The sequence below is a fragment of the Silurus meridionalis genome, chromosome 22 (genome assembly GCF_014805685.1).
Source record: "Silurus meridionalis isolate SWU-2019-XX chromosome 22, ASM1480568v1, whole genome shotgun sequence".
NCBI lineage: Eukaryota > Metazoa > Chordata > Actinopteri > Siluriformes > Siluridae > Silurus > Silurus meridionalis.
Genome location: NC_060905.1, coordinates 15,705,742 through 15,731,237, shown reverse-complemented (window position 1 = coordinate 15,731,237; position 25,496 = coordinate 15,705,742). Strand labels below are relative to the sequence as shown.

Sequence of the window (25,496 nt, the reverse complement as noted above, 5' to 3'; positions counted from 1 at the left end):
ATCATTTCATCCGCCTCTTCTCTTACCCTAATGGGCCCATCACTCTGGAGCAGGATTAATCTGTATTTATCAGACCATATGACCCTTTTCCATTGCTCGAGAGTCCAATCTTTATGATCCCTAGCAAATTGATGCTTTTTTTCCGATTAGCCTCACTGATAAGTGGTTTTCTTAAGGCTACACAGCTGTTTAGTCCCAATCCCTTAAATTCTCTTCACATTGTGCATGTGGAAATGCTCTTACTTTCACTATTAAACATAGCCATGAACTCTACTGTTGTTTTTTTTTCACGATTTGATTTCACCAAACGTGAAAGTGATCGCCGATCACGATCATTCAAGATTTTTTTCCAACCACATTTCTTCCTCGAAGATGAAGGTTCCCCACTGTCCTTCCAATGTTTAAATAATGCGTTGGACAGTCCTTAACCCAGTTTTAGTAGTTTCAGCAAACTTTCTAGATGTTTTCTTTGCTCGATGCATGCCAATAATTTGACCCTTCTGAAAAAGATTAACATCTTTTCCACGACCATAGGATGTCTTCCAACATGGTTGTTTAAGAAATGAGAAGCTACTCACTGCATAGGTTAGGGTTAAATAACTTGTTGCCAGCTGAAAACATTTAAGTAAACATTTTGTTTGTGAAGATTTGTTTGTTAGAAGAAGGACAAATAGGCAGGAAAAAGCGTAAAGATTTGAACGTTTGAAGTGTGATGGCTAGACAGGTCAGAGCATATCCAAAACTGCAGCCGTTGTAAGGTGTTCCCAGTCTGCAGTGGTCAGTATCTAGCAAATGTGGTCCAAGGAAGGAACAGTGGTGAACCGGTGACAAGGTCATGGGCGACTATGGCTCTAACAGATAAGTAGCTTGAATTGCTAAGGAAGTTATCGCTATATATAGATTGATACAAAGGTGTCTACAAAGTCATACAAAAATGTTTGGTTATTTTAGAGCAAAATATAAGTTTGCTATTTCAGAGTGATGAACTCGTGTTACACATCTGTTTGTCATGTGCATGTAATTGCATACAGTCTTCTCCCTGTAGTCCATCTTTATAGTTTGATGTGTGAGAGACCATTCTAAAATGTTTTTTAAAAATTCTAAAAGAATGACTATTCCAGTTACATAAGCCTTCCTGTAAGCACAACCCAGTTTCATTTTTACCCTTTGACCTCTCATCAAACAGGCAGTTCTACTAATAGCACTGCTACTCAGTGGATTTTTCCCCTTTGGCACTGTTTTGTAAAAAGTCTTGAGACCCCTGTGTAAAAATCAGGAGATTAGAGGTTTCCGAAACAAACAAACCAGCTTTTTTTGGTACCAACAACCAGGTCACATTCTTAGAAAAAAGATTACATCAGGTAATTACCCCTTTTAGAGTGTGAGCACTGTCTGTAAGACATGGGACGGTTGGACGGTTATGAGCTTAAATCCCTTAGCCACCTAGTTGCCACTGCTGGGTTCGTGAGCAACAACAGCAAAGATGACAGGAGTACATGAGCATGTGGTGTTGAATGATTATTAAATGCAGGACAATTTTCACCAAATCACATTTAAAGGGTGTTTTTTAAACATTTTTCCAGCTCTGCTTATAGCAATTGTACAATAAATATTCAATAAGCAAAGAAAGCTCCGAACATTTTACCGCAGTGTTTAGCATAAGCACTGCTATTTTGCAGCTGTCTCAAAGCTGTTGTTCGTTCTTCCAGTATGTAGATGAGACAGGGAGAGGCTGAGGGCGTGTAAGCTAGAAGACCACCCATTGGGTGCTGCTGATGTGGAGATTAGCTTGACCCTACAAATCTCATGGGACCACTGTATTGTTGATCATTATAATGACTCCACTCTCCTGGTGGCCATTGTGCACCTCTGATTGACGGGGTAAAGCCTGAGAGCAAAGGCTCAAAATATAGCAAGGTTTTTTTTTTTCTCGTCTTTTAGCCTTTTCGGATACATTAGCAAGTGTTTATCCTGGGTCATGTACAGACACAAGAGAGGGGAAACTGCTCTGGTAACTAGGTTACAGCAAATAATACATACACTTGGTGATGGTGATGGTCATAACGTACCTTCTGTTGCCTTTTACACGCGTTAGTCTATGAGATCAGAATTAGGTAATGGTAATGATGCATGCTGAAAACCGATTCCAGCTTCTAGTGGGAGTTGGTGTAAAAGTGGAATGTCTGTTTTTCGACCGTTTAAGGGTTGTCTCATGAAAGCCATTAGGAAAGCACCCAAGAGAACATTATATGCACCATGTTGCTTATAAAAATAGATTTACTAAAGATTAACTGAAGGGATATTCCCTGAATCATTTATTCTAACAGGTGGTGTGTTGTTTTTTCTTTTCATCTACAGCTACAGGGCAAAATAAAGAAGACAAAGAAATGTAAATTATTTCAAATAGATCTTCATTGTATCAGGTTTCAGAGATATTCATGTTGCTTGCCATAGTTATGGGCAGAGTTGTGTTCGAAAGTAATATAGAAGCAGAATGATAAGTTCAATCAGTTAAAAGTGGTAGTTCATTGGTTAAGGCTCTGGGTTGCTGAGTTAGGTCAGGCCCCAGAATGGCCAAGCTGCCACTCTTGGGCCCTTGAGCAAGGCCCTTAACCCTCTGTGCTGCAGGGGCGCTGTATCATGGCTGAGTCTGTGCTTAATGAATAGTTATGTGTATATATATATATATATATATATATATATATATATATATATATATATATATATATATATAGTAATAGTTATAGATATATATATATATATATATATATATATATATATATATATATATATATATATATATATATATATATAGTTATATAGCTATATAGCTATATTTATATATAGTGCTTTTGAGCAGCTTTTGGATGCTCACACATTATGTCGATATCTCTGTCTTTAAAAAAGTTATCTGTTATAATGTTGTAGACAGAAAGAGTCATGGTTACACTTCCCTTTTTTTTTAAACATTATCATCTTTTAATGTCCTGGAATTTTTTAAGATCAGTTGCAAAAAGTGTCCCAGAAATGACCAGAAAGAGATGATAATAATAGGAAAAAATGATTATATATAAATATATTATGAGCATTCTCAAATGATTACTACTACTACTACTAATAATACTAATAACGAGAAGAAAGTAATCATGACAAAGTAACTCATTATTGAGATCAAATGTCTTTTCATGTAGTTTAAATTATTTATAATGAATTTGTTTATAAAAACAAAAATTAATTTTTTTTTAGAAACGCCATATGCTCTTTGGGAGTGTACACCAGAAAAGGCCTCACCACATCTTTTGGGTTTAGTTTTTTGATAGTAGTGATAAGTAATGATCATTAAAGATTGTCTCAGTTGCTTTGGAGGGTAGACCAGAAATGAAATTCTCAAAGCCACTTGTTCAACCTCTACCTCATGTAGTCACTTGTGCACATCATAAAAGAAATGATCTCTTGGTTTTGAACAAAAATTGCGAACGCTTTGGTACATTAATTTAATTGAGTGTGTACAGTTGTTTGCTGTTTTTGTCGTGTTGATCAAAATATATTATACTGGTTCTCACCTGAATATTCTTAGTGTCTCAAACATCTAGGCATCAATCCATTATAAAAGCCATTAAATGCAAAATGGTTGAACCAGTTGTCATAACCTGTCAAACATCAATTTCTATTTCTTTTTTTTTGCTAATGTGAATTGTGCAAATTAAACTTGAATGTCACTAATAAAGACTATTGTATGCCATCAGATCAACTAATGATCAACTAGGTTAAAGAGTAAGAAACGACAAACGATAGTACAGTAAAAGTGTGAATCTTGTCTGGTCTCTTGCAATCAATATCCCACATACAGTAATGCGTAAATTTTTGCTGTTGAAATTCATAGATGCCATACAGAATCAATTCAGCCTTGTGTGTTTTTTATGATCGCAATCCAAACGGTAGTTTACACGAGGAAACACTGAAACCGTGCACGGTCATATTGAGAACATAACATGACTAACCATTTTGTTCAACTTGTTTGTGAACAGTGACAAAAGGACTTATCATTCTGATGATACAAATACTTATGAGAAATGAACTTAAGATTTTGAGAAAAATAGAAAGATTGGAAGATAATCCAATGTGTGGTGCTGTTCATACAAAATGTTTTGAGAAATGCACTTTTGCAAGTATTAAGAATGATTCGACAAATGCTCCAAAGCAACTGAGAAAAGCTGTAATAAGATCTTAAGATAAACAGTTTGAACTCAGAACATTCTCGTTCACGATGATTCAAGTGAATTTAGCTGAGCTTGAGTTTGATGCACTGCAATACAGCAGTACAGCGTTTGTGTTTTTTGAAATACCTTAATGAGTTTAGTGTCCATTTGAGGCTGGTATCCCCTCATGCGCATCTCAGCTTATTACTGAAATTCAGAGTGACTACAGTGAAACGAGTAGGTAGCTAAGAGTGTAAAGAATGCGATTCTGTATCCGTCAGTGCCCAAAGTTTAAGGTTTGCATGGTTAAAAAAACTTAAAAATGTTGTTATTTGCATGCCATTTGTGGTGTCATGTGGCTTAAGTGTCCCAATCCGGCTCAGTTTTGTTCTCGGTTAAAAAAGACTTGATCCAGCAACTGTTTTTCTGCATACCACAAACTCCACAGCAACCTTTGCTGTGGGTCCTCTGGGCCTTGATGCTTCCTTCCTCTCTTCTGGTGGAATGAATTCCTCATGTTGGCAAAACGTAACTGCTGCCTCTCTCTCTTTCGCTCTCTCTCTCTCTTTCTCTCTCTCTCCATATGTGTGTATATATATATATATATATATATATATATATATATATATATATATATATATATATATGTGTGTGTGTTTTCCTCCAACGTTCACAAGGTTCTTTGCCTCTGTAAACCGAACTATCCCGACTATCAGGTCGGATAGGACTCGAATTGCAATAACCGTACGTGATAAAATGTCATATACGCCATCATCTAATACCTGTTATTTCAACTGCCAGGTAAACATTATTTTTAGCTTTGCTCAGACTTGTTGCATTTGGAGGCGGTTGAGTGCAAAAATGTGCCAGTTTACTCTACCACCTGCACAATAGTTCCCTCCCAGTTAGCAAATTTTTTCAACTAATTCGCCATGCAAATGACACTAATCAAACATGACAAATTACATCAAGAGCAGCGGATCGTTTCACGAACTCATATTTGAAGACGATTTACATGACTGGCTTTGAGTTCGCAAGAATTTAACCTCTCCCTAACATGGAGCTTAAACTAAAGCAGGAGGATCCCCACTGAGTTATTATTCAAAAACAGCACAAAATGCAGGCTTGTTAGAACTGTTATGATCTAACAGATGAGTAAGTAAGATTTGTTTCAAAGAAAGAAAGAAAGAAAGAAAGAAAGAAAGAAAGAAAGAAAGAAAGAAGCTGGGGTCAGAGCACAGAGTCAGCCATTAAACAGCGTCCCGGAGGGTTAAGGGCCTTGCACAAGGGCCCCAAGAGTTTCAGTTTGGCGATAACCAGGCTAAACCACAAAAAAATTAGAAATAGCTAGCTACCAAAATGAGAAATATCTTTTAAACATCCCTAAATGATCTTGGTGTATGGTTTAGAGAAATGTATTCTTCGCTCTGTTGCACTCTAATCGATTATTGAAAAAATGCTCTGTATCAAATGCAAGTATCAGATGTATTTAAAGTCATAGCATTTCCTATATGAAAACCCAGTCCTCTGACTAAAAAGAGAATGAAATGAGAAGTCAGAAGTGAACAGAAACACAGTGTCATCTCCACCTCTGGAGGGAACTGGGGCAGAAGCAGGAGGTAAACTGATAATTAAAGTGATGGTACAGTGACGCTCAAATATAAACCAGTGAGAATCCATGGGAAGACTTGCATTCAGTATACAACAAATGCTCTTATATCCTGATTTAACTTCCTGTTTTGGATGTTTTTTTCCCCCAACTCGCATTCAAATCGTGTTCATCTTTATGCAAACTTTCAAAAGTTGGCTCTGAGGATTAGCAACGCTGATACGAAACAGGTGAGAGGTAATTTGACATTATGAGGTCCCTGTTACACCCAGAATAATAGGTGAGGCTTATACAAATCATTTTTTTGTTCGACAGTTTTTTTCGACCCGGCAACTTAGACGTAATGGAACAAGAAATAACTTTAAGTAACGTTGTCATATGCCTTCACTTGTGAGAAACTCGAAGGCTGTTGAGAGGGGTTATGACTCCAGACTTTTCTCCCATGAAGTTTTTTTTTCTTTGCTGCATTAAAGGCGCTCACAATGAAGCCCAGTTTACTTTCGATCAAAAACTGTTGATGAAACTAGAGATTTCTTCGAGCTCCAGTTGGATTTCCAGAAGGCTCTTCTGCTGAGGGGAAATCAAAAGCGACTCTTTTTCTGCCAGACAATGTGCTTTTACTCGGGACCGATATACAGGCAGTGGAATGGCTGAAGAAGAAAAAAAGAAAAAAGGAAAGAACGAAAACAAGGCATGCAAGAGAGCACGTGCAGCAGACTCTGGGAATGTTTAGATATCTCTTCCGGTATTCCAAAAAGGAAGAAAAAGGAAGGAAGGAACGAGAAAGGGAAAAAAAAGAGGGCGGATCCTGAACTGCAACAGACACACATGATGCACGAGGAGCTCCTTTTTTTTGGTATTTCCTGTGTGACCCTCACCAATGTCAGTCCACGAGCGACGAGATCTTACTCATACCTCAGTTTAGATTGATTGCTGATGACATCTTGGCAGCGGACCAGAGCAGCAGAAAGACTGATCGAGGGGGCACAACAGCATCTGGATATTAAAGCTTTGCCTGTACCAGCAAAAAATTACGGCATATATCAGGAATTTTCCAACTAATGATGTGCGGATGTGGTAGCACAGGGGAAAGAGAGGCTGACTGTACTCTCTTTGTTTGCTCAGAGAGGGCCCCATACAACATTCCTGTAAGCTCTGCATACTTTGGCAGCAGTTGGGGACGCTTTTTTCTTCTTTTTTTTTTCTTTTACTGTATACAGTTCTGCATGCACGCTTTGCTCACTTGTGACTTCATATCTTTCAGTCTTGTTCAGGCCTGATAGACTTGTCACTGTTGTAAATGGAATTTTAAAAGAAAAAAGAAAAAACTGTACGAGTAAGACGTTTAGTTGTGTATTCGAGTTTGAGGAATGAAGTGTCACAGGACAGAACATGACACAACGGACATAAAAGTCATATTCAGTTTTGTAATTTATTTGCCTGGTGCATGTAGAAATCGACGAGGTTGATTTGAAAAATGATATAATGCAAATATGTGCCTCATGGTGATGGCTTGCAAGCTATTACATAAACATTCTCTCTATGTCCATGTGGAATTATTACTTATTATATTGGAATTATGTTTTCTGGTTTCCTTCCACCTCGCAATAAACATACGGGTATATAAATTGGCAACCACTGGGTGTGAATATGTTGTGCACTATGCCTTGCAATGGAATGGCATTCCATCCGGGTCCCACTTTCCCACTACCCAGTGTTCTGCAATAGACTCTCAATATATCAAGAAACAAGAAATCAGAACTAGCCCAAACTCCAAACATTTTGAAACTGTTCAGCAACTTGTGCATGATGATCAGCAGAGAACAATTCACATGATTTCACTTTCCGCACCCACCCTACTCAGCAGATTGGTCTCCTGCGGACTTTGCCCTCTTCCCAAAGATGAAGATCTAGGTCAAAATTAGCCGTTTTGACATTATAGCGGAGGTCCAGCTCGAATCACAGAAAGTCCTTGACGAGCTTCGAAAAGACTTCCAAGTGCATATTCCAGAAGTGGCAGGAATGCTGCGAGTGCTGTATTGCTGTGCAAGGGGACTATTTTGAAGGTGTTGCAAACATAGATAAATAAAGTGCTTTTTTGTAAACAGAGCTAGTCTTAAAACGTTTTGATACCACCTTGAATTTTTCCTCATTGCTCCAAGTCGCATAAGGTCGCATTTCCATAAATAACACAACAGAGCAGTTTAATAGACTGACCACTAAGCTTCTAATCTTACTCTAATCATATCACATACAAGATCTGTAATTAAGTAAATAAGAGGTCATTGGTAGAAGCTCATTCTTAAGGAAGGGCCTTTGTCCCCTGCCAAGTTAGTAGACTTGTCCCTTCAAAAGTGTCCAAGGGCAGCCTGAAAGAATGCGGACGAAGGTCATGTGTTGAAAGGGACTTTCATCCTTCACTTCCTTTGAGAGAGAGAGAAAGAGAATGTAAACACAGGCTGATGGCCAAACCCAAAGGCCAGTCTTGTTCTTAACAGCATTCTGTCTTTATTGTTTTAATTCCATGCGGCTGGGAAGGAAACGATGAGGCTGGGGACTGCAGCGTATTCATGCAAGAAGTGCAAGGTGGTACAGTCCAGTATAGTGGAAGTGCAGCTTGACTGAGTAGGCCTTGTGTGGTGTGGATGTGCTCGAGCAGTGTTGCTGAGTAGAGCTTGCAGAGCCACTGTTTCCCCTTGTGCTGAGTGAGCCCATGCCGTCTCACCAGATAGGAATGCACAGAATGCTGTCCTTTAATCTGAAGGCAACCAGGACCACTTTATCTGACCCTCCAGTTAGCAGCCAACGGCACACAGGACCGGCTCGATAGAGAAAGCATTACCTAATGCAAAACAAGCTGTCCACTTATAGCATGTATAGACATGTTATAGCATGTGAATTAAATGCATAGACATTCAATGTGAACCTGCGACTGGCTTAAAACCCGGCTCTCGGCTTTAAAGAAAAAAAAAATTATTCTTGACAACATTTTACAGATATTACAGTTTTTTTTTTTTAATGCTAAGCGATTTTTTGCGATGAAATGATAAAATGCACAGACTTTCACGAATGTAGCAAAAAAATTCGTTTTACAAAAACAATCCCCCCGTTTGTGTTCATCTGCCAATTTCTAACCACCAGCCAGCTTTGCCCTATCAAACAACAGTTAGGGAGGGTGAAGGCTAACGTTTGCTCACTCTGAGACGTGTGCATTCAGGCATTTTGTCGAACTGCCACTCGCAAGGCAGTGCAGTGCACTCATAAGAATGTGACAAATCCCCTAAGAAAGATTTGAAACTCTAGAGTGCTGTGGCATCATCACGATTCGAACTCGCAATTTTTAAATAATAGACAGATAGTATTTTAAAGTATATCACCGGCTCCCTTTTAACCCAAGTGTTTAACTGTTAGCATGCATCAAGTGCTAGGTTGATTTACTACTAGAATTCTAAGAATGTTAATGGTGAGAGTGATTTGTAGCAGTATGATATAACGCGTAAGGTAACTCTAAAAAGGCCGAACATACAGTATACAACTGATTCACTGGAGCTCAGTTTCATTCAGCTGCTTTCTCCCTTCGAGTGAGTAAATATGCTGTTTAAATTGTCTTTTTTCGGACAAATTATTATAACCATGTATTACCACTGGATACAATTAAATAAAGTTTATTAGCCTAACAGAATCAGCATAGTATGCACTGAAGTCGCTGAAAATACCATTGATCAAAGCCGGCGCCGCTTAGCAGTGAACGCTTCAGTGAGCTTTTAACTTTTAATTTATTTTCCAAAAATCCCATCGGGGCACATGCCGAGCGAAAATAAAGACATAAGTGAGACAAGAGAGCAGTCCCTGACTTTCTGCCACAAAACAGGCTTTATTAAGTCGTCTTCATCTCCTTGGGTTTCTTTAATCCGAGCCATTTTTGTATTTTCTTGTAAAAAGACCAAAATGTCTTTATGAGGTGCCAAACAGCAAATAAATAACCAGCAATGTCTTCATGTGGGTGACCTATAACAGCCCACCATCCCAGTAATCCCCCCCACTCACACCCTGAACTCATTGACCCCGTCAGTGATTGCATCAGTGATGGACTTGTGGTGGGGTTCGAATACAGTAGCATGACAACTGAGAAACTGCTGATTTTTGTGTCACAGTTTAAACATCACACCAAAAACAATGCAAAGTATGTGTGAAATGTGTTTTTTTTTTGGAGAAACACATTGGAATTAACTGTCACTGTAATAGTTCTGCCCTTAGTGAAAAGGATTTGATGTTATTTCATCATATTCGCTGCAGTTTAGCCGTGCAAATAGTGCGCATGTGCCATTTAAACACAGGCCCCTCGCTGTGTGTAAATGCCACACGATACAGTTACACCATCTTTTTCTGGCAAATGACGAAATCCAAACGACTGTACAATGCTTATGGCTACAATGTGTTGCTAGGTCTTTTTTTTTTTTCAAAACCAGTTTCATTGTGTTTTGAGATCATGAACCCTATTCTCTATGGCGCTGAGTTGAACAGTTTGCTCTTCGAAATCAACCCAGCGGTAGCACCTCGGTAGCTGAATCTTTGCCTGAGAGTTTTTGCACCGCTATAGCATGCGTACCATATGACAAGAACATATGCATGTGTGTGTTAATAGAAGTCTACACCACAGACTCAACGCTGAGAAAAGCGGATATACTGTGGTTCTTCCTAGAAGTTAAACAGCACCCCTCGTTACTGCTGCTAGAGTTAGCTTTAATCTAGAGCACACACTGAAGCTGAACTATAGAGTGAACTAGCATGATAACTGGCATGCATCGTGGTGTAGCGAGCATTTTCAATGCAATTCATAGAAAATGTATTTGTAAAACCCGTTGTACTGTGACGTACCCATGTAGTGTTCTCATGCTATGCTAATCATTTTAAGCCGTGTCCTTGTTCAGTTCCCGAGCACCTGAAATCATATCACCATATCTCCAGGAGTTGTAAGAATGAAGTTTGAATGGAGTTTGTATGATAATGGCGAGCACCTATTTCAGAATTAATCATGTGCCTGGGTTTCTGTCACATGACAACAAAGAGACCAACATGTTTCATCATTGGCTTCCTCTCCAATTCCCCTTAATCAGGAAGAGTAACTTGAGAAAGTGTCGGCATTTAAAAATAACTCATTTTACACACTAAAAATGAGGCTTTCATTTTGCTTCCATTCACACATGGCCTTGCACGAACACCTTTTGCGATTGCACATTCAGGGGCTCTGTAAGATTGTGGCCATAGATGAGTAAAGCGACCACAAATGTTTGGAGTAAGATCATGTTGCATTGCTGCATTCTTCAGTTGTCAATGTGAAGCGCTGCACCGAGTCCTGCATCGAACGCTCTGAAACTGTATGTAAATGTTTTGCAATACGTTGACTGCATGTAGAATTTGCGAGGTTCATTGCGACTTAAACCACAGAAGCTAGTCCTTCACTTGGCAACATAGAGCTGAATTTTGCAGCATCGTTACAGATCACAGGTTTATATTAATGTGCTACTTCTAATATATTACTGTTATTAGCAGCCAGTAACAGCTAATTCACACGTCCCTGTATGAAGAACGTTCTATGTAATCTGAGCCTGTTCTTTGACATGAATGATTAGGCTTTCTGCAAGGAGTCTTCAGTGCCAGAGGTTTCTTTAAATTGACCATCACAGCAAATATATATATATATTTATTAGGCAGCAAGTTGATGTGTTAGAACCTGGAGACAGGTTCATGGGCGGCCGAGGCTCATTGATGCAAGTGGGGAGCGAAGGCTGGTCTGTGTGGTTCCGATCCAACAGATGAGCTCCTGCAGCTAAAATGCTGAAGAAGTGAATTCTGCTAATGCTCGACATGTCAGGACTGTTTTAGCAGCAAAAGGGGGACCAACACAATATTAGGTGGTCATAATCCTTAACAAATTGCCGTGGAACAAGAGGAATAAAACACTCTGCTGTAAAAGGAAACCTGCTCTGCTTATTTAATATACTGTTCTTCAATTGAATAGTTCCTTCTCACACTGAATTGCTGTGTCTATATAAATCTAATTAAGCTCTAATCAGTGGCATGCGTCCCGTGTGCTGTTCACAGCTTCCTTCCCACACCAGCGCTCATTAGGAACAACATTCTCTTCAGCAATTTGGCACATTTTATGATACGCACCCCCCACCCCCTGTCCCCACCCACCCCCTGATATACTCCCCAGGCTTTGCTTACAAACACAGGGGCGGCTGATTTGGCCGATAAGCCTAAGGGTTTCTGGGCTGTGAGCCCATTGTAGGACGGCATTCTGGAGAGGGAAAGCACCTGGAAGCCTTCCACTTTACTGGAGCAGGGTCACTGAGTTTTGTCTGGAAGCTCTCCCTACTGTAGCTGCTCAGCTGTATGTGCCGTCTGCTGCAGCTGTAAGGCCAAGAGTCACTGAGTTTACGGACTGAACATGGCTTTCAATAAGAAAAAGCAGCAATCCAACTTCAATAGATTGATAAGCCATTAAAGGCTTCATAGAGGTCCGGAGAAATATTCACATCCAAAAAACAGGGAAAACAGGACGCTGGTTTATATTAGTTAAGTTTTTTATTAAAAAATAAGTTAGCAAAAGTCGACTGAGCATTCTGGGTTTTTTTTTTTTCTCAGCAGGATAAAGACTCGCTGTGAAGTTTGTGTGATTTTGGCATACCAAAATGAGCATTTAGAAGTTTTCACTGCCAAATATGTCTTCATATCTTACATAACTCAAACACCGGGGCACAGAAAAAAATGCAGCATAATTTCTAAAACATCCTCTTCATAAAGACATATGCACAAAATCCAGGATGGGGACGAGTGTCCATGTACAATCTGCATGTGACAGTGTGTGCATTTGTGTTGTAGGTGGTTACTCTTTGGTACCGAGCTCCAGAGGTGCTCCTACAGTCGAGCTACGCGACCCCGGTGGATCTGTGGAGCGTGGGGTGCATCTTCGCAGAGATGTTCAGGAGAAGGTAAGTAAAGTACATCCAGTAGGATTTAGCTCCCACACATACCCTTTTTACCCTTAAACTCACAGTTCCTGCAGTCTCACAAGTGGGAAGGAGATTTTGATGAAGCAGATATGACTTTCAAAAGCACACATGCTTCACTAAAACTAAAAGAAAACAAGTCGAGCCTGAGTGACCCGATTGCTCAGTCTGGCCCACAGCATTGATAGTTGTTCACTACGTAGGATTTACTCAAAAATATAGCAGAGCAGCAAATGTTTGGGTTCTGAGCTTTAAAGCCATTTCTCAGAAGACAACAGTGTTTTCTAGTCTACCTTTAAGTGGTAACAGTGTTAATTGCTATAGAAGTCAGCAATATTTCAGCTTATTTCGAGTTGCATCAAACTGTGTTAGCAAAGCAGCATTACGTGGGCAGTTTCAGACATTTTATTAGTAACTATTCCTCAGAGTTTCACACTGAATGTAGAAAATGCCCGAGTCTTTCATTTTTTTGCGGTCAGTTCAGGGTGTTAAACTGTTGGGGAAATACCATGTGCTGTGGTTGCAGAAGGCATGCGAGAACTTCAAGTGCCATGTTCCTCTATGTCAGTTGTAGCAACGGTCTCTGTTGATCTGCTGCACAAGTTGCACCATTACTTTATTCATGTACAGCTGGGGGACACAGATATAATATAGGCGGTTTAGGCACTATTTGTTATGTTCCCCTTGGAGGAAAGTGTCACTGCATCACCGATTATCGATCCTGATAGGTGCTTTCTGGAGGACTCCATCCCACCATCCTCAAGGCATGAGGGCTACATAATTTTGATAAGGATACAAATTATATTCTTCAGCTCTAATAGGAGATTTTGGGCCGAGCCTCATCAAAACAACGGTTTTCTTTTGGAAAAATGGAGCTTGTTACTTCAGCATACTTTCAAAGGCTTGTAGAAAAGCTTGTGCTGACCTAAAAGCCTACTAGGAGTCTTTTATGTTTTGTTTTTTTTATTATTTATTATTAATTTGTGACAACGCTGTAAAACATGAATGCGATCTTAATACGGAAGTGTATGAATGAAAAGCACCACTCTGTAAAAGAAAAGCAGTAGAAAGGCAAGGTGCATTTAAAAAAGCAAGCTCCATCTGCAATCTGAATTTCCTTCCCCTAACTGCCACCAGTAAGACACACGTCCCAAGCAACAAGCAAACAGCAGAAAGGCCCCATCTGGGTTTTGGGCTATGATAGTGCAGTATGCGAGGTGTGCGTGTGTGTACCTGCATGTAGTGTAAAGTATGTGTGTTAGCGTACTTTACATTTATGTGTGTTAAGGCACATGTATTTCCTACTTGTCGATGGCTGGCTAAGTGTCCCTCATTGTGCTGAGGAGGATGTGGGGGTTGATGTCTTCCTCGTGAGGAGGGAGATGTGGATGATGGGGAGGCCAGATTGCAGATCCACTCACACATCCTGTGTTTCACATCCTATCAGGCCTAACTGTAATGTACAATTATGCAGACCTCAATTCAGGAAGTTGAAATAACACGATTATTATTAGTAGAAGCAGTAGTAGGTTGCACACCAGGGCTGGTTTCCCGTGGTACTGAAAAGTAAACGGCGAACAGGAAAAGTTTTCACTAAAAATGGATTTGATTCCGGGTTTAAGCTCGTTAAGGTATTATAGTGTGTCAGTAGGATTTCTGGGATGCTTCCTTCAGTGGGTACGTTTACTGATTATTTGTAATGCTGCCAGGGCCAATCATTTTCTAAAAATAACTTCTCAGACAACTGCACTGATTTGTATGCAATAACATTCAGTAGCATAGTCTGAGAACATAAACGAACTATATCAGATTTAGATAGGAGGTTAGTACTGGGCTTGACTGCAGAAAATCAGGGACAGGTCTGAGAAAGGTGTGTGACTGTGTGCATAAGTCAGGTTGTGTAACGTGAAGTGTTGTACTGGTAAAAGCTGTCTCGCTCACACAATACCTGTGAAAGAAAAAAAAAAAACCACTGCACCGGGCTACTGGCCTACCTCCAAGAGTGCCAGAGGGCAGAAGGGAGACGCTTTGATCCGTGTTAGCACTACACCTCTTTCTCTCTCTCTCTCTCTCTCACTCTCACTCTCTTGCTATGAGTCTCTCTCTTTTTTTTTCTCTCTCCTGGAGGTGATTACGAAGACTTTTTTTTGTAAAAAGGACACCTGTTGCAGATTAAAAGGCACCCGGGAGAAGCTTTCCATTCTGTTGTCTAAGAAGTGCGAGCCATTCACAGATCCGAGTAATGGAGGTTTAAAAGTCACTGGGGGATGATAAAGACATGGTGCACCTGAGCTAGCAACACTCCGTCTGGTTTATTGTTTTATTTTTGGTCGGAAATAGACTTCGGGGAGTAAGGGTTATAGCCTGGAGGGTCAACTTTTTTTCTTCTTCTTGAATTAAACAAAGAAGTTGTTTTAATGTAACACACCTGAGTTACAGTGTATTGTGTGGTCCTGTCATTACAGTCCTTTTAACGGAGGTTTTTTTTTTTTTTTTTTGTGTGTGTGTGTGTATAAAGCTTTGCAGTTCATCTGGGTGGCCTAGTTGAGTTGATTTTCGATGAGAATTTCGAACGCTCCGTGCAAGTCTGTATCTGCATCTCTTAGATGGCGGAACGATTAGTCACCAGGTTTATGAATGATCATGAAATGTTGTTGACATTCCACCGATCCAAAGGTCTAACGTGAAACACAGAGTTCTTCCTAGGAAGACTTTTACATTGTTGTTTGCTTTCTCACAATTGTGTGTGTGCTGTGTCTACATGGCTTCACGAATGCTTTCCTATTAACTCACTGACACACACACACACACACACAGCATACTTGAGCATTCCACTGGCTATCAGTGCGGAATGTGGATGGAGAGACTGGCACTCGGAGTGTGACTCAGCTGTGTGTCCTGGCCTGGCTGTGTTGCCGTGACTGTGCCCACTCACTCAGGATGCATAATATCAGCCTTGTGCTCTCTTCTTCATTCAGAATAACAAGTAGGCCTGGGGCAGAGGAGAATGCAGCTTCAGTGAATTTTAAGCATACTTGTTTTGGCATGACGCAGACCAGGATAAGGGTTTTTTTATTTGTTTGTGTGTTTTAAACATGCTGCAAAGTCTTTCAACATTTCACATTTTGTACCCTTTCACTAGATGGGAAATAAATATATAAGCCCCTTTTTTTCTGATGACACACACTGAGACAATTGGTTTAATAATGCCGGTTTCACTTCTGACTTGTTTTTCGAGCATTTTGAATCTGAAAACCGACCGGTTGACGTGGACTCGTCCTTAAAATAACGTCTGCCTGATTGCTCAGGCGAGTAAAAAATGCTCGTCTGATTGAGTCAGAAAGCACTTTTCCGAGGTGATGGAAGGCGGCAGTTAGATGCTACCATGAGGCCGCCTCTTTGTCTCTTTACTGTTAGTCGAGTTCCGCACGGCTGTGGATTGAAAAAGACCTCGTGCTGATCTCGGGTGTTCTGTAGTAGTAGGGCGACCTCTGGTGAAAAAGTCTGAGCATGCCACTTTTAGTGCGAGGATGAGAATATAGTTGGTGTGTGTGTGAGAGCAGGACTTATTATAGCTCTTTCTCATGTTTCTTAGATAATTGGAGCCATTATTTCGCACGGCTCATTGCTGCTCCCCCACACAGAGGCGTACAGACAGCCAAAACAGACTACAGGGATAAATAGCGTTTGCCCCCCCACCCTCCTTGGTGAATGTGGTTTGGATTCAGTAATGGTGATTGGAATTTGTACACGTGCCAGGGGAAGCATGCTCGCCTACAGGCATCATGACGGGCCAAAGCCACCGCAAGCAGCAGTGTTCCAGGCAGGAAGACTCCAAAATGAGCGCCGCTTCATCTCATCATGTGCTGAAAAAGCCCTCAGTCTTCTCTTTCTCTCTCTCTCTCTCTCTTTCTCTTTTTCTCTCTCAGCCAGGAAACTACAGCATTCACAGGAGTGCAGCTCCTTACATCTGTACTGCTATATGGCCTGGCTGGCTTTTTCCAGGGGAATTTTCTCCTCTCCACTTTCACTCTACACAAGTCTGCACAGCAAACATATCACTGTTAACAGACGAATGTGTGTGTGAATCCTGAAGAGCGGCCGTGTTTTAACCGTGTTTCAAAAGCTTGCATTTGTTTCATGACAATAGATTTTTTTTTACCTGAGATTTGAATGTTAGAAAGAATCATCCATAATATTTGCAAACCAGTAAATGCATTTCTCTAAACAACAATTTGTACAAACAGCACCACGCATTGGATCACTTGCAAAAGCCTGTATTTTCTCAAAATTCTTTTCAAAAGTGAGTATTTTGTGTGAACGAACATATCGGCATTAGAATAACAAGTCGTTTTGTCAGAAGATCAGCAAAATGTTTAGTATGTTATGTTTTCAATATGCACGGTTTCAGTGTTTCCTGATGTAAACTACGGTTTGGATTACAGTGATTGAAAATGCACAAGGCTTCTGTATAGTAATTACAACAGCACAAATGTACACATTACTGTATGTGGGATATTGATTGCAAGAGACCAGACAGGATTCACACTTTTACTGCACTGTACTAGCGTTTGTTTGTTTCCTGGTGATTCATCGATTGTCAGAAATTGTAATTCTTTTTTTTTTCTGTATACGCTCACCAATTGAAGGTTCACAAGATTCACCTTTGACCTGTTTTAGAGAACTAGTGGATCATCGGTTGATCTGATGCCGTACATTCTCCTCATAACACTCATAATTCATTAATTCAAGCACATTGACGAAAAAAATGATCTTGACAACTGGTTTAGCCGTTTTGCCTTCATGAACAAAAATCTAGCTGTTTCAGCGGTTAAGAATATTCAGGTTAGAACCAGTATAATAGATTATGATCGACATGACAAACATTTGATAATGTAAGAAACAGCAGACAATTTGTACACAATCAATTAAAAGAAGGTGCCAAAGCATTTGTAATTTGTTCAACGCAAATTGCTTTTATGATGCAAGCGACTACATGATGTTTCTGATCTGAGAAACGCTACAAAGCAAATGAGAAAAACTGTAAAAAAAAAAAATCTATGATCTACAAATGAATTACCTATACAATATATCTATGAGAATGGGTAGAAATTAGCATATTTAAAAGCAAGTTCATCTTTCAGGGTTAAACTTTCATACTTGATTTTGCTCTCTTTTAGACCACTTTTCCGTGGAAATTCCGATGTCGACCAATTGGGCAAGATTTTCGAGTAAGTATCATTTTTGATATATTCATGAATCCTCTTTAGATGACTAATTAAAAGATGAGCAAAATTGGAAAATATTAGTCACATTTATGCAGCCAAAAAGAAACATTTGAAAAAGTGTTGCAATGCAAAAATGTCATGAAAAAATTATGTCAATAAGCATGTTGAGATGATGATGATGATGATGGTGATGGTATTGATGATTCCAGTGTGATTGGAGTCCCTCCTCCTGAAGATTGGCCCCAGGAAGTGGGTTTACCTCAGAGTGCCTTTCCTCCTCGGTCGCCTCAGCCTATAGAAGACCTGGTGCCTGATATGGATGAGCATGGAAAATTACTTCTACTCGTAAGTATTTGGTGTATTGCTCATTAGCATATGATTTTAAAGCTATAAGCATAGATTGCTTACTGCAAAACTTACTGCGTTACAAGTAAATAGATCACCAATTCCAATAGTACTCGAGTAAAAGTCATAGAGTATCTGATTTGAACATTACTTGAGTATTTGAACCTAAACAGTTGATTGGTGAGGTTATACTTCCTAAAAAAATATAAAACAAATTGTACAACTCAACACTGCATTAACACTGCAAGATCAACACAACAGTCTCTTCAACATGCCAGAACGAAACATAGATCAAACAAGTCGGTCAAAAAAGGCAAAGTAGTAAAACTTTCAAAAAGGGGTGCAAAATGTAATTGGAACTGCTCATTATCGATTAAAATATAGTGAAATAAAATGTACATCTATTCAATCATTCATTTAGTTGAGTAGAGAGTAAAATTGACTTATATCATTAATACTTAATACTCAGTAAAACTATAAAATAGACAAAAAATGACTTAAGTACTGTAATGAAGTATATTTACTCAAATACTTTACACCACTGGTGAACGTGTTCATTTTGAAGGACATTAACGGTTTTCATGTTGTTGTTTTTTTTCTCTTAAACTTTACAGAAATTTCTGTCATTTAACCCAGGCCGAAGGATATCGGCTTATGATGCCCTGTCACATCCATACTTTCAAAACCTGGACAGCACCAGCAAGAGTCTCTATGCCCAACCCTTCCCGAGCAAAAATCCCTCCCTGGAGGAGAGAGCTGCTTGAAAGACTTACGTTTTTATATATATATATATATATATATATATATATATATATATATATATATATATATATATATATACTTACAGGCACAAGTCCTTTTTGAACTTGTCTTCCATCGCTGCATTACATGCTGCTTTTTGGCCTTGTTGAAGTATTACCGCAACTTTTGGTTGATGCATTTTTCACTGCAGCAGGTAATATCCGAGTCACAACAAACCAGCAAACGAAAACATCAAAAAGCTGCTTTCCTGCCTGCTTGTCTTCTTTAGCAGGAAGTCTCTCTACCCAGAGGAAACTCCACTGCCAGAAATCTGATATAGAGGCTGCTACACCATATTGCCAGGGATCACTTGATGGACATAATAAAAATACAACTGCTAGAATTTACTGCCTCAATCACACACTTCTCTAAACCAGCAAGCTCACTGCCTGTGACTGACTCAACCTTTCATTTGGATCATAGATAATAACCCTTTAGTTTTTTCACTGCTATAACGGGTCTGTTGAACAGAACCACAAGCGATAGGATGGAATTGTACAACTACACTCGTGCTCACTCTCTAAAACTACCTGGAGTCCTGGGACAAAGCGTTTTAGGGTAATTTATCTGTCAGAATATCCCCAAAGGCTGGTCTTTGTGGACCTCGACAGCATTGGAGACACATTTCAGTTTAGTGCCTTACAAAGGAGGATTAAGCATAGAGCTATGGTTTAAGCCTTTACCACTGTCGAGGCTTCAATGATGCTTTATTAACCCTGACATACACCCAACACTTCAGGCTGGTTTTCTGGACACAGACTAAAGTCTGGTTTATGCTTTATTATAAATATCTGAGTAAATTTGTGAAAACGAGGTAGTAAAGAGGAAGTCGTAGTGTACATACAGTAGATGAACGACATAAAAGATGAAACTGAAGCACACCAAGATATGTTAAAAAAAGGTTTTATCTGTAATAAAATCTTCTAAATGCAGATATCATAGAAACCGTTCCACCCCAACCAACCAGCAAGATGAATTTATGGTAATATGTTTACAGACAGTAAAGTGCTGCATTAGTTTGTTTTTCTGTCACGCAGTTCTGGGGTCGAGGGGTTGGTACTGAGCTTATACATACATACATACATATATACATACATACATACATACATACTTACATATATGTGTTGGTTTCCTGCTGGTACAAGATTTTCAACAAACCTTTAGAAAAACATACCAGTCAGATAATAAGGTGGTAGAAATTTTTGGTCCTGTGTTCCCAGTGGATCCCTATACAATGCTAAACAGAATAAAGGGATTGCTATTTATATATATATATATATATATATATATATATATATATATATATATATAGAGAGAGAGAGAGAGAGAGAGAGAGAGAGAGAGAGAGAGAGAAAATATACATACACAATACATACACGCACATACACAAAAGTCAAAATGGGACTTTTCATTTTACAAGTATAAAAATGGATGCTAGCATGGCGGTACTGAACACAGAAGTAATTGGCAAGTGTGTCCTATTATTAATAGGCAGTGCACATGTCGAGGGCCAGTCCAGAGACGGTTATCTACAAAAAACTTTAAGCATAGTGCGGTGATGAGACCCTCGGCTGCAGTAAGACATTTGAAGGAAAGATGGTTGTACGTCTGTCAGTGACGAGCGCGGTTGTGATGGATCCCAGCCCACAGCAGTCATTCCTGTGAACATTCAGCTCGTAAAACTCCTGGTCCTGGATAATGAACACATAATCTGTAAACGGCTTTAGGATGGTTCAGGCGTACTGACAAATCTTTCGATGCTGAATCTTTCCAGACTTTGGTTAAACTCTGGGATAAGTAAATAAATGTATACTGTATATAGGGAAGTATGTTAAAAAAAAAATAAATATAGTTTCCACTTTTTGAAATTTGTTCTTTTATTTTATAAAATCAAAAGTCCCGGCTTGACTTGAACGCCACTCGTGTGTGTGTGTATGTATGTGTGTGTGTGTGTGTGTGTGTGTGTGTGTGTGTGTGTGTGTATATATATATATATATATATATATATATATATATATATATATATATATATATATATATATACATATAATATATTCACAAGCTCTTTAGCTTTTGACATGCTCCCATGCTACTGGGAAACTTTATTAACAAATACAGCCCAACATTGTTTCTCGACCACCTTATGACCCAACTGTCTTTGGAAATCTTGTCAGAGAATCAAAGATGCCACCAGTTCCCACGGCTTTCCTACTGCTAGCCTATTGAAGCACAACTGGGTGGCCCATTTAGACATTGAGTTTCAAAGAGTAATTATTCGAAATTGTGTTGAACTCCTCCCTCTGCTCTGAACTGCTTTTTTGACCTCTAGAAAGAAGCATAAACCAGTCTTGACCGGTGTAATTTAGTGTCTGGAAAACTGGCCTTTAGACTTCAAATAGTATCGCGACACATAGTATCTACACCAATAGATCTTTCCACACTGTTCAGTTTATTTCTGAAATCTCAGTGTTGATTGTTGATGACGTATTGTCTTAATTTTAGTTGACTTGAAGGTGTAGAGACATGTATGTATGTATGTATGTATGAATGTATGTATGAATTTTTTTTTATATTATATAGTATGTACACACCCAGTTGTGTAAATGGAGTAGTAACTTGTTATATAGCTGGAGGTCTGGAAATGCATTTTACAGTTGAAAGGATTTGCAACAAGCGCAAGTAGATTCGTCAAAGGCAGGTGGTTCGAGAAATAGTCGTAGTCAAGTAATGCTTGAGAAAGTAGAACATGTTTAGTTTTTGAGACAGCGAATGTGGTGTGAAAACGAGTGTTTTGCAGAGGTCGAGGCAAGATTTATGTAATAACTGTGTGTTTTCAGTATATTCAGAATTTTAGTACGTTCAGTTCGAACTTCCATTTGATCCTTCGATTTTCCATTTCACTCTGGTTTGATGATGATAGAAGGGAGGAGGGAAAAGAAGAAGGAGGAAATGCTGCTTTAGGTAATGTAGGATGTGGGCCCAGGAGCTTTGGTCCAAGATGAGGCTGAAGAGAAAAAGAACAACGCCCAAATGTCGTGTCGTAGGCCTTAATCTACAGGTTCATCCAGATAAGCACTGGTGCTTCCTTCATACACTCAGGATCTCAGTATATTCATTGGTTCATACTTATCAGATAGCTCTGATTTTACAGCTGATTTGTAATGGATGTTTGTTTTCCTTTTCTTTTCTTTTCTTTTCATAGCAAATAATTATATCTGATAAATATCAGATATTAACTCACTCTACCACACACACACTCAGGTCTATTTATGGTCGTATGCATCGAGTCAACAGATTTCATGTCTGTTTCAGTTGAAGTTCATTGTTTAGCATTTAGGCTGTAGTAGATTAGGTCTGCAGACTGCATAGAATAATAAATAATGCTTTCAAACTATGGCTATTTACACACATTGTTCATCGAATTACTGGTATCAACATTTAACACTGTTACAGTTTGGACATTTTTCTTTATGGAGAACTGGACTTGTGTTTTAATCTTGGAGGAGTTTCATCACTCATCAGTGGAAACGACTTAATAAACGCCATCCAGTTTGGAGAGGAAATCCAAGAATTCTATGTTAAACAATCGAATCAATCATGACGTGACATATTTCCAAGTGTTACTCCAATGTCATGACTTCCAGGTGTAAGAGAGGGAATTTCTAGATGAGCCGATGAAGTCTTCATGATTAGAACACAAGTCTATTGAGGAATAGAAGTTATTCTAGATATGTACATGTGTGGTGGTTTGGGGGGGAAAACATAGGCTAAATATCTATATTTCATGAAGACCAATGTTTTCATGTTCTTTCATTTAAGGAGCCAGCTTACCATATACATCTGCTGAAAGATTTTCTCAGGCAGTGAACATCATGATGAATTCATCAAATCCTGATTGTGAAAATCTCCACCGCTACAGCGAAATCGTACTGACAAGGATTTTCCCAAATCGCCACACATGGATTTATAACAAACCATGCGCTAGTTTTGTCTTTTTTGGTTGCTGTTGCCGGACACTGCTAACATTCCTTCCATTTTTGTTTTATATGTTGTTCAAAACCTCTTCTTCACTTCCAGGCAGTTCCTCAATATGACTGTTTGCACAGGGACAGCATGTTCTTTTTCTCTCCCCAAAGAATGAGAAGGATTGAAAATTGATAATTTTTCATTAAAATATTAGTGGGTATTAGATGTCATACAGAAATGTACACAAGAAAGTACTCGATTTATTCGTTCGCTCTAATTTAAGCCTTTTCTGTCACAAAGGCTTGGAATTAAAGCCGAGATTAAAGCTTTGGAATGTAGACTTTTAAAGATCGTAAGAACATTTTTGAATGTTGGCCTGAAATATTTGACACAAACAGCACCTTGAAAAATCAACCTATTTTTGTGTGAAATGCGATTCCTTCATATTCCCAATAGCAATTACGAGTACACAAGTGTGACGGGAACAATATATTCGACTATTTCTGTTTGTTCGTACTCGTTGGCTTTAATTGGAAATCGAAATGTAATCAGTTGAATTTTATTTAATCAGTTATCAATTTTTTTTTTATTGTATTTGCTGGATTGTGGTACTTTGCATTTGTTTCGATTTCTTCTCTTCCTTATATTTTGCCTCCACTCTATTTTTTATATATTTTTTTTATTTATTGGCATTTTAATAGAAATACATTGAAAAGACTGTCGTGTTAGAATCCTCTTTATTCTAGCTGGTGGTGTATTGATGGTGCTATGATATTAGAATTCTTTTTAAACTTGAAGTAGAATCAGTATCAGCATCAGTATCGGACAGGATCGTTTTAATAGAACAGCAAACGTGAACAAACAACATTTCAATATTTCTTTTCTTGTTGTTGTTGTTCTTCTTTTTCATTTTCAGCAGACGTTTCCCCTAGAAAACATTGAACTATGACCTACATTAGACTTGAATGACTTTTATAAGCAATGCTAATACTGCTGATTCCACATCATTTGCCTTACGTGCTTCACATAACCAAGAAAAAGTCACTGAACAGATCGAATCTGTACTTTTACTTCTACTGAGCGTCCCAAATTACTGTGTCCTTTTGGTACAACTACCTTTAAAAGCTGTATCCAGTACTATTATGAACGATTATTTGCTCTTTTATTTTGATTTTTTTTTTTTTGTCTTTTTGATTTTAGTGTCCAACACACATATGGGCTTCATTGTACTTTTGTATTTCACTGGAAAATTTAAAAGTATTTCAAGTTGTTTTGTAAGGTATTTTATGGTTTTTTTTAGAGTTTCCATGTCTAACATAAAATAGGCTGTTTTTTGTTGCCTTGTTGCATTTATATTATACTTTGTGGCTCCAGGTAAACATCGATCATTTTGATAGTTACTGATTTGTTGCTTTCTGCATAGTAGCGTTTTAACCATACACAGTAACCAGAAGTAGGTTTTGTTTACGTGTTTTTTGGTAGGTGTCAGGTTGTTTGTTCTGAAAGCTGGTGTGTGGATTTCTGATCTACATTGTTTGTTTCAGCAACTGTGGTTGACATTTACCAGTTCCTGAAATGGTACTCATAACACATGAGGTTTCTAACACATGCATTAGAAACATTAAAATGTTTTATATTTACTTTTCTCTTCTTTTTTCTTTTTTTTTTTTTTTTTTTTGCAATGGATCCTCACCATTTTACTGTCATATTCGTACTTTTAAGTTCAAGAAACTAAGGAATTTTGCAGCTTTGCATGAGCTCTACTATGATGAGTGAAGATGAACAACAGCAACCACCAAAACAAACACAAGTACAGCAGGTTTCTATAATCAGTACCTTCTGTAATCCAATAGTATACAGCATAAACATGCCCCTCTCAGTGAAGGGAGTTATCATGTTATCATTTGGGGTTTTTGTTTCTTTTTGACATCGAATCGGATTCACAAAAGAATAACTGAATTCCATTTCCAGCTTCAGTTTTAAATATCCGAAATTTTGGTGAAACCAATTTATATTGAGTGTTTTTTGGGTACTGCTAATGGCCCCACATTTTTATCCCCTAGCAAACAACACACACACACACACACACACACACACACACACACACACACACACACACACTTGGTTTGCATTAATTATTTATGGGTAAAATTTTGTATTTGTTTTATTGTTTGTTTGTTCGTTTGCTGCTAATTTCTCACGGCTTGGCTCAAATATATGATGAAAGAAAAAGACCCACCCAAAATTTGAGGCCATTGATGAATAAAAGCTGCTTGTGCTCATGTGTTGCATGTGTTCAGTTTTCTTTTTAAATAAATATTTTAAAACCGTT

The 25,496-nt window shown here is 38.6% G+C and overlaps 1 protein-coding gene across 1 annotated transcript in view; it reads left to right on the top strand.

The window, feature by feature from the left end:
• The window catches only part of cdk6 (cyclin-dependent kinase 6), a 38,683-nt gene extending 13,187 nt beyond the window's left edge, over positions 1-25,496 (top strand). The window contains exons 5-8 of the mRNA XM_046834770.1: positions 12,697-12,806; positions 18,005-18,055; positions 18,262-18,397; positions 19,012-25,496. Of these exons, the coding sequence (XP_046690726.1) occupies positions 12,697-12,806; positions 18,005-18,055; positions 18,262-18,397; positions 19,012-19,161 (447 nt within the window). The 3' untranslated portion in view covers positions 19,162-25,496. The remainder of the gene's footprint in view (positions 1-12,696; positions 12,807-18,004; positions 18,056-18,261; positions 18,398-19,011) is intronic.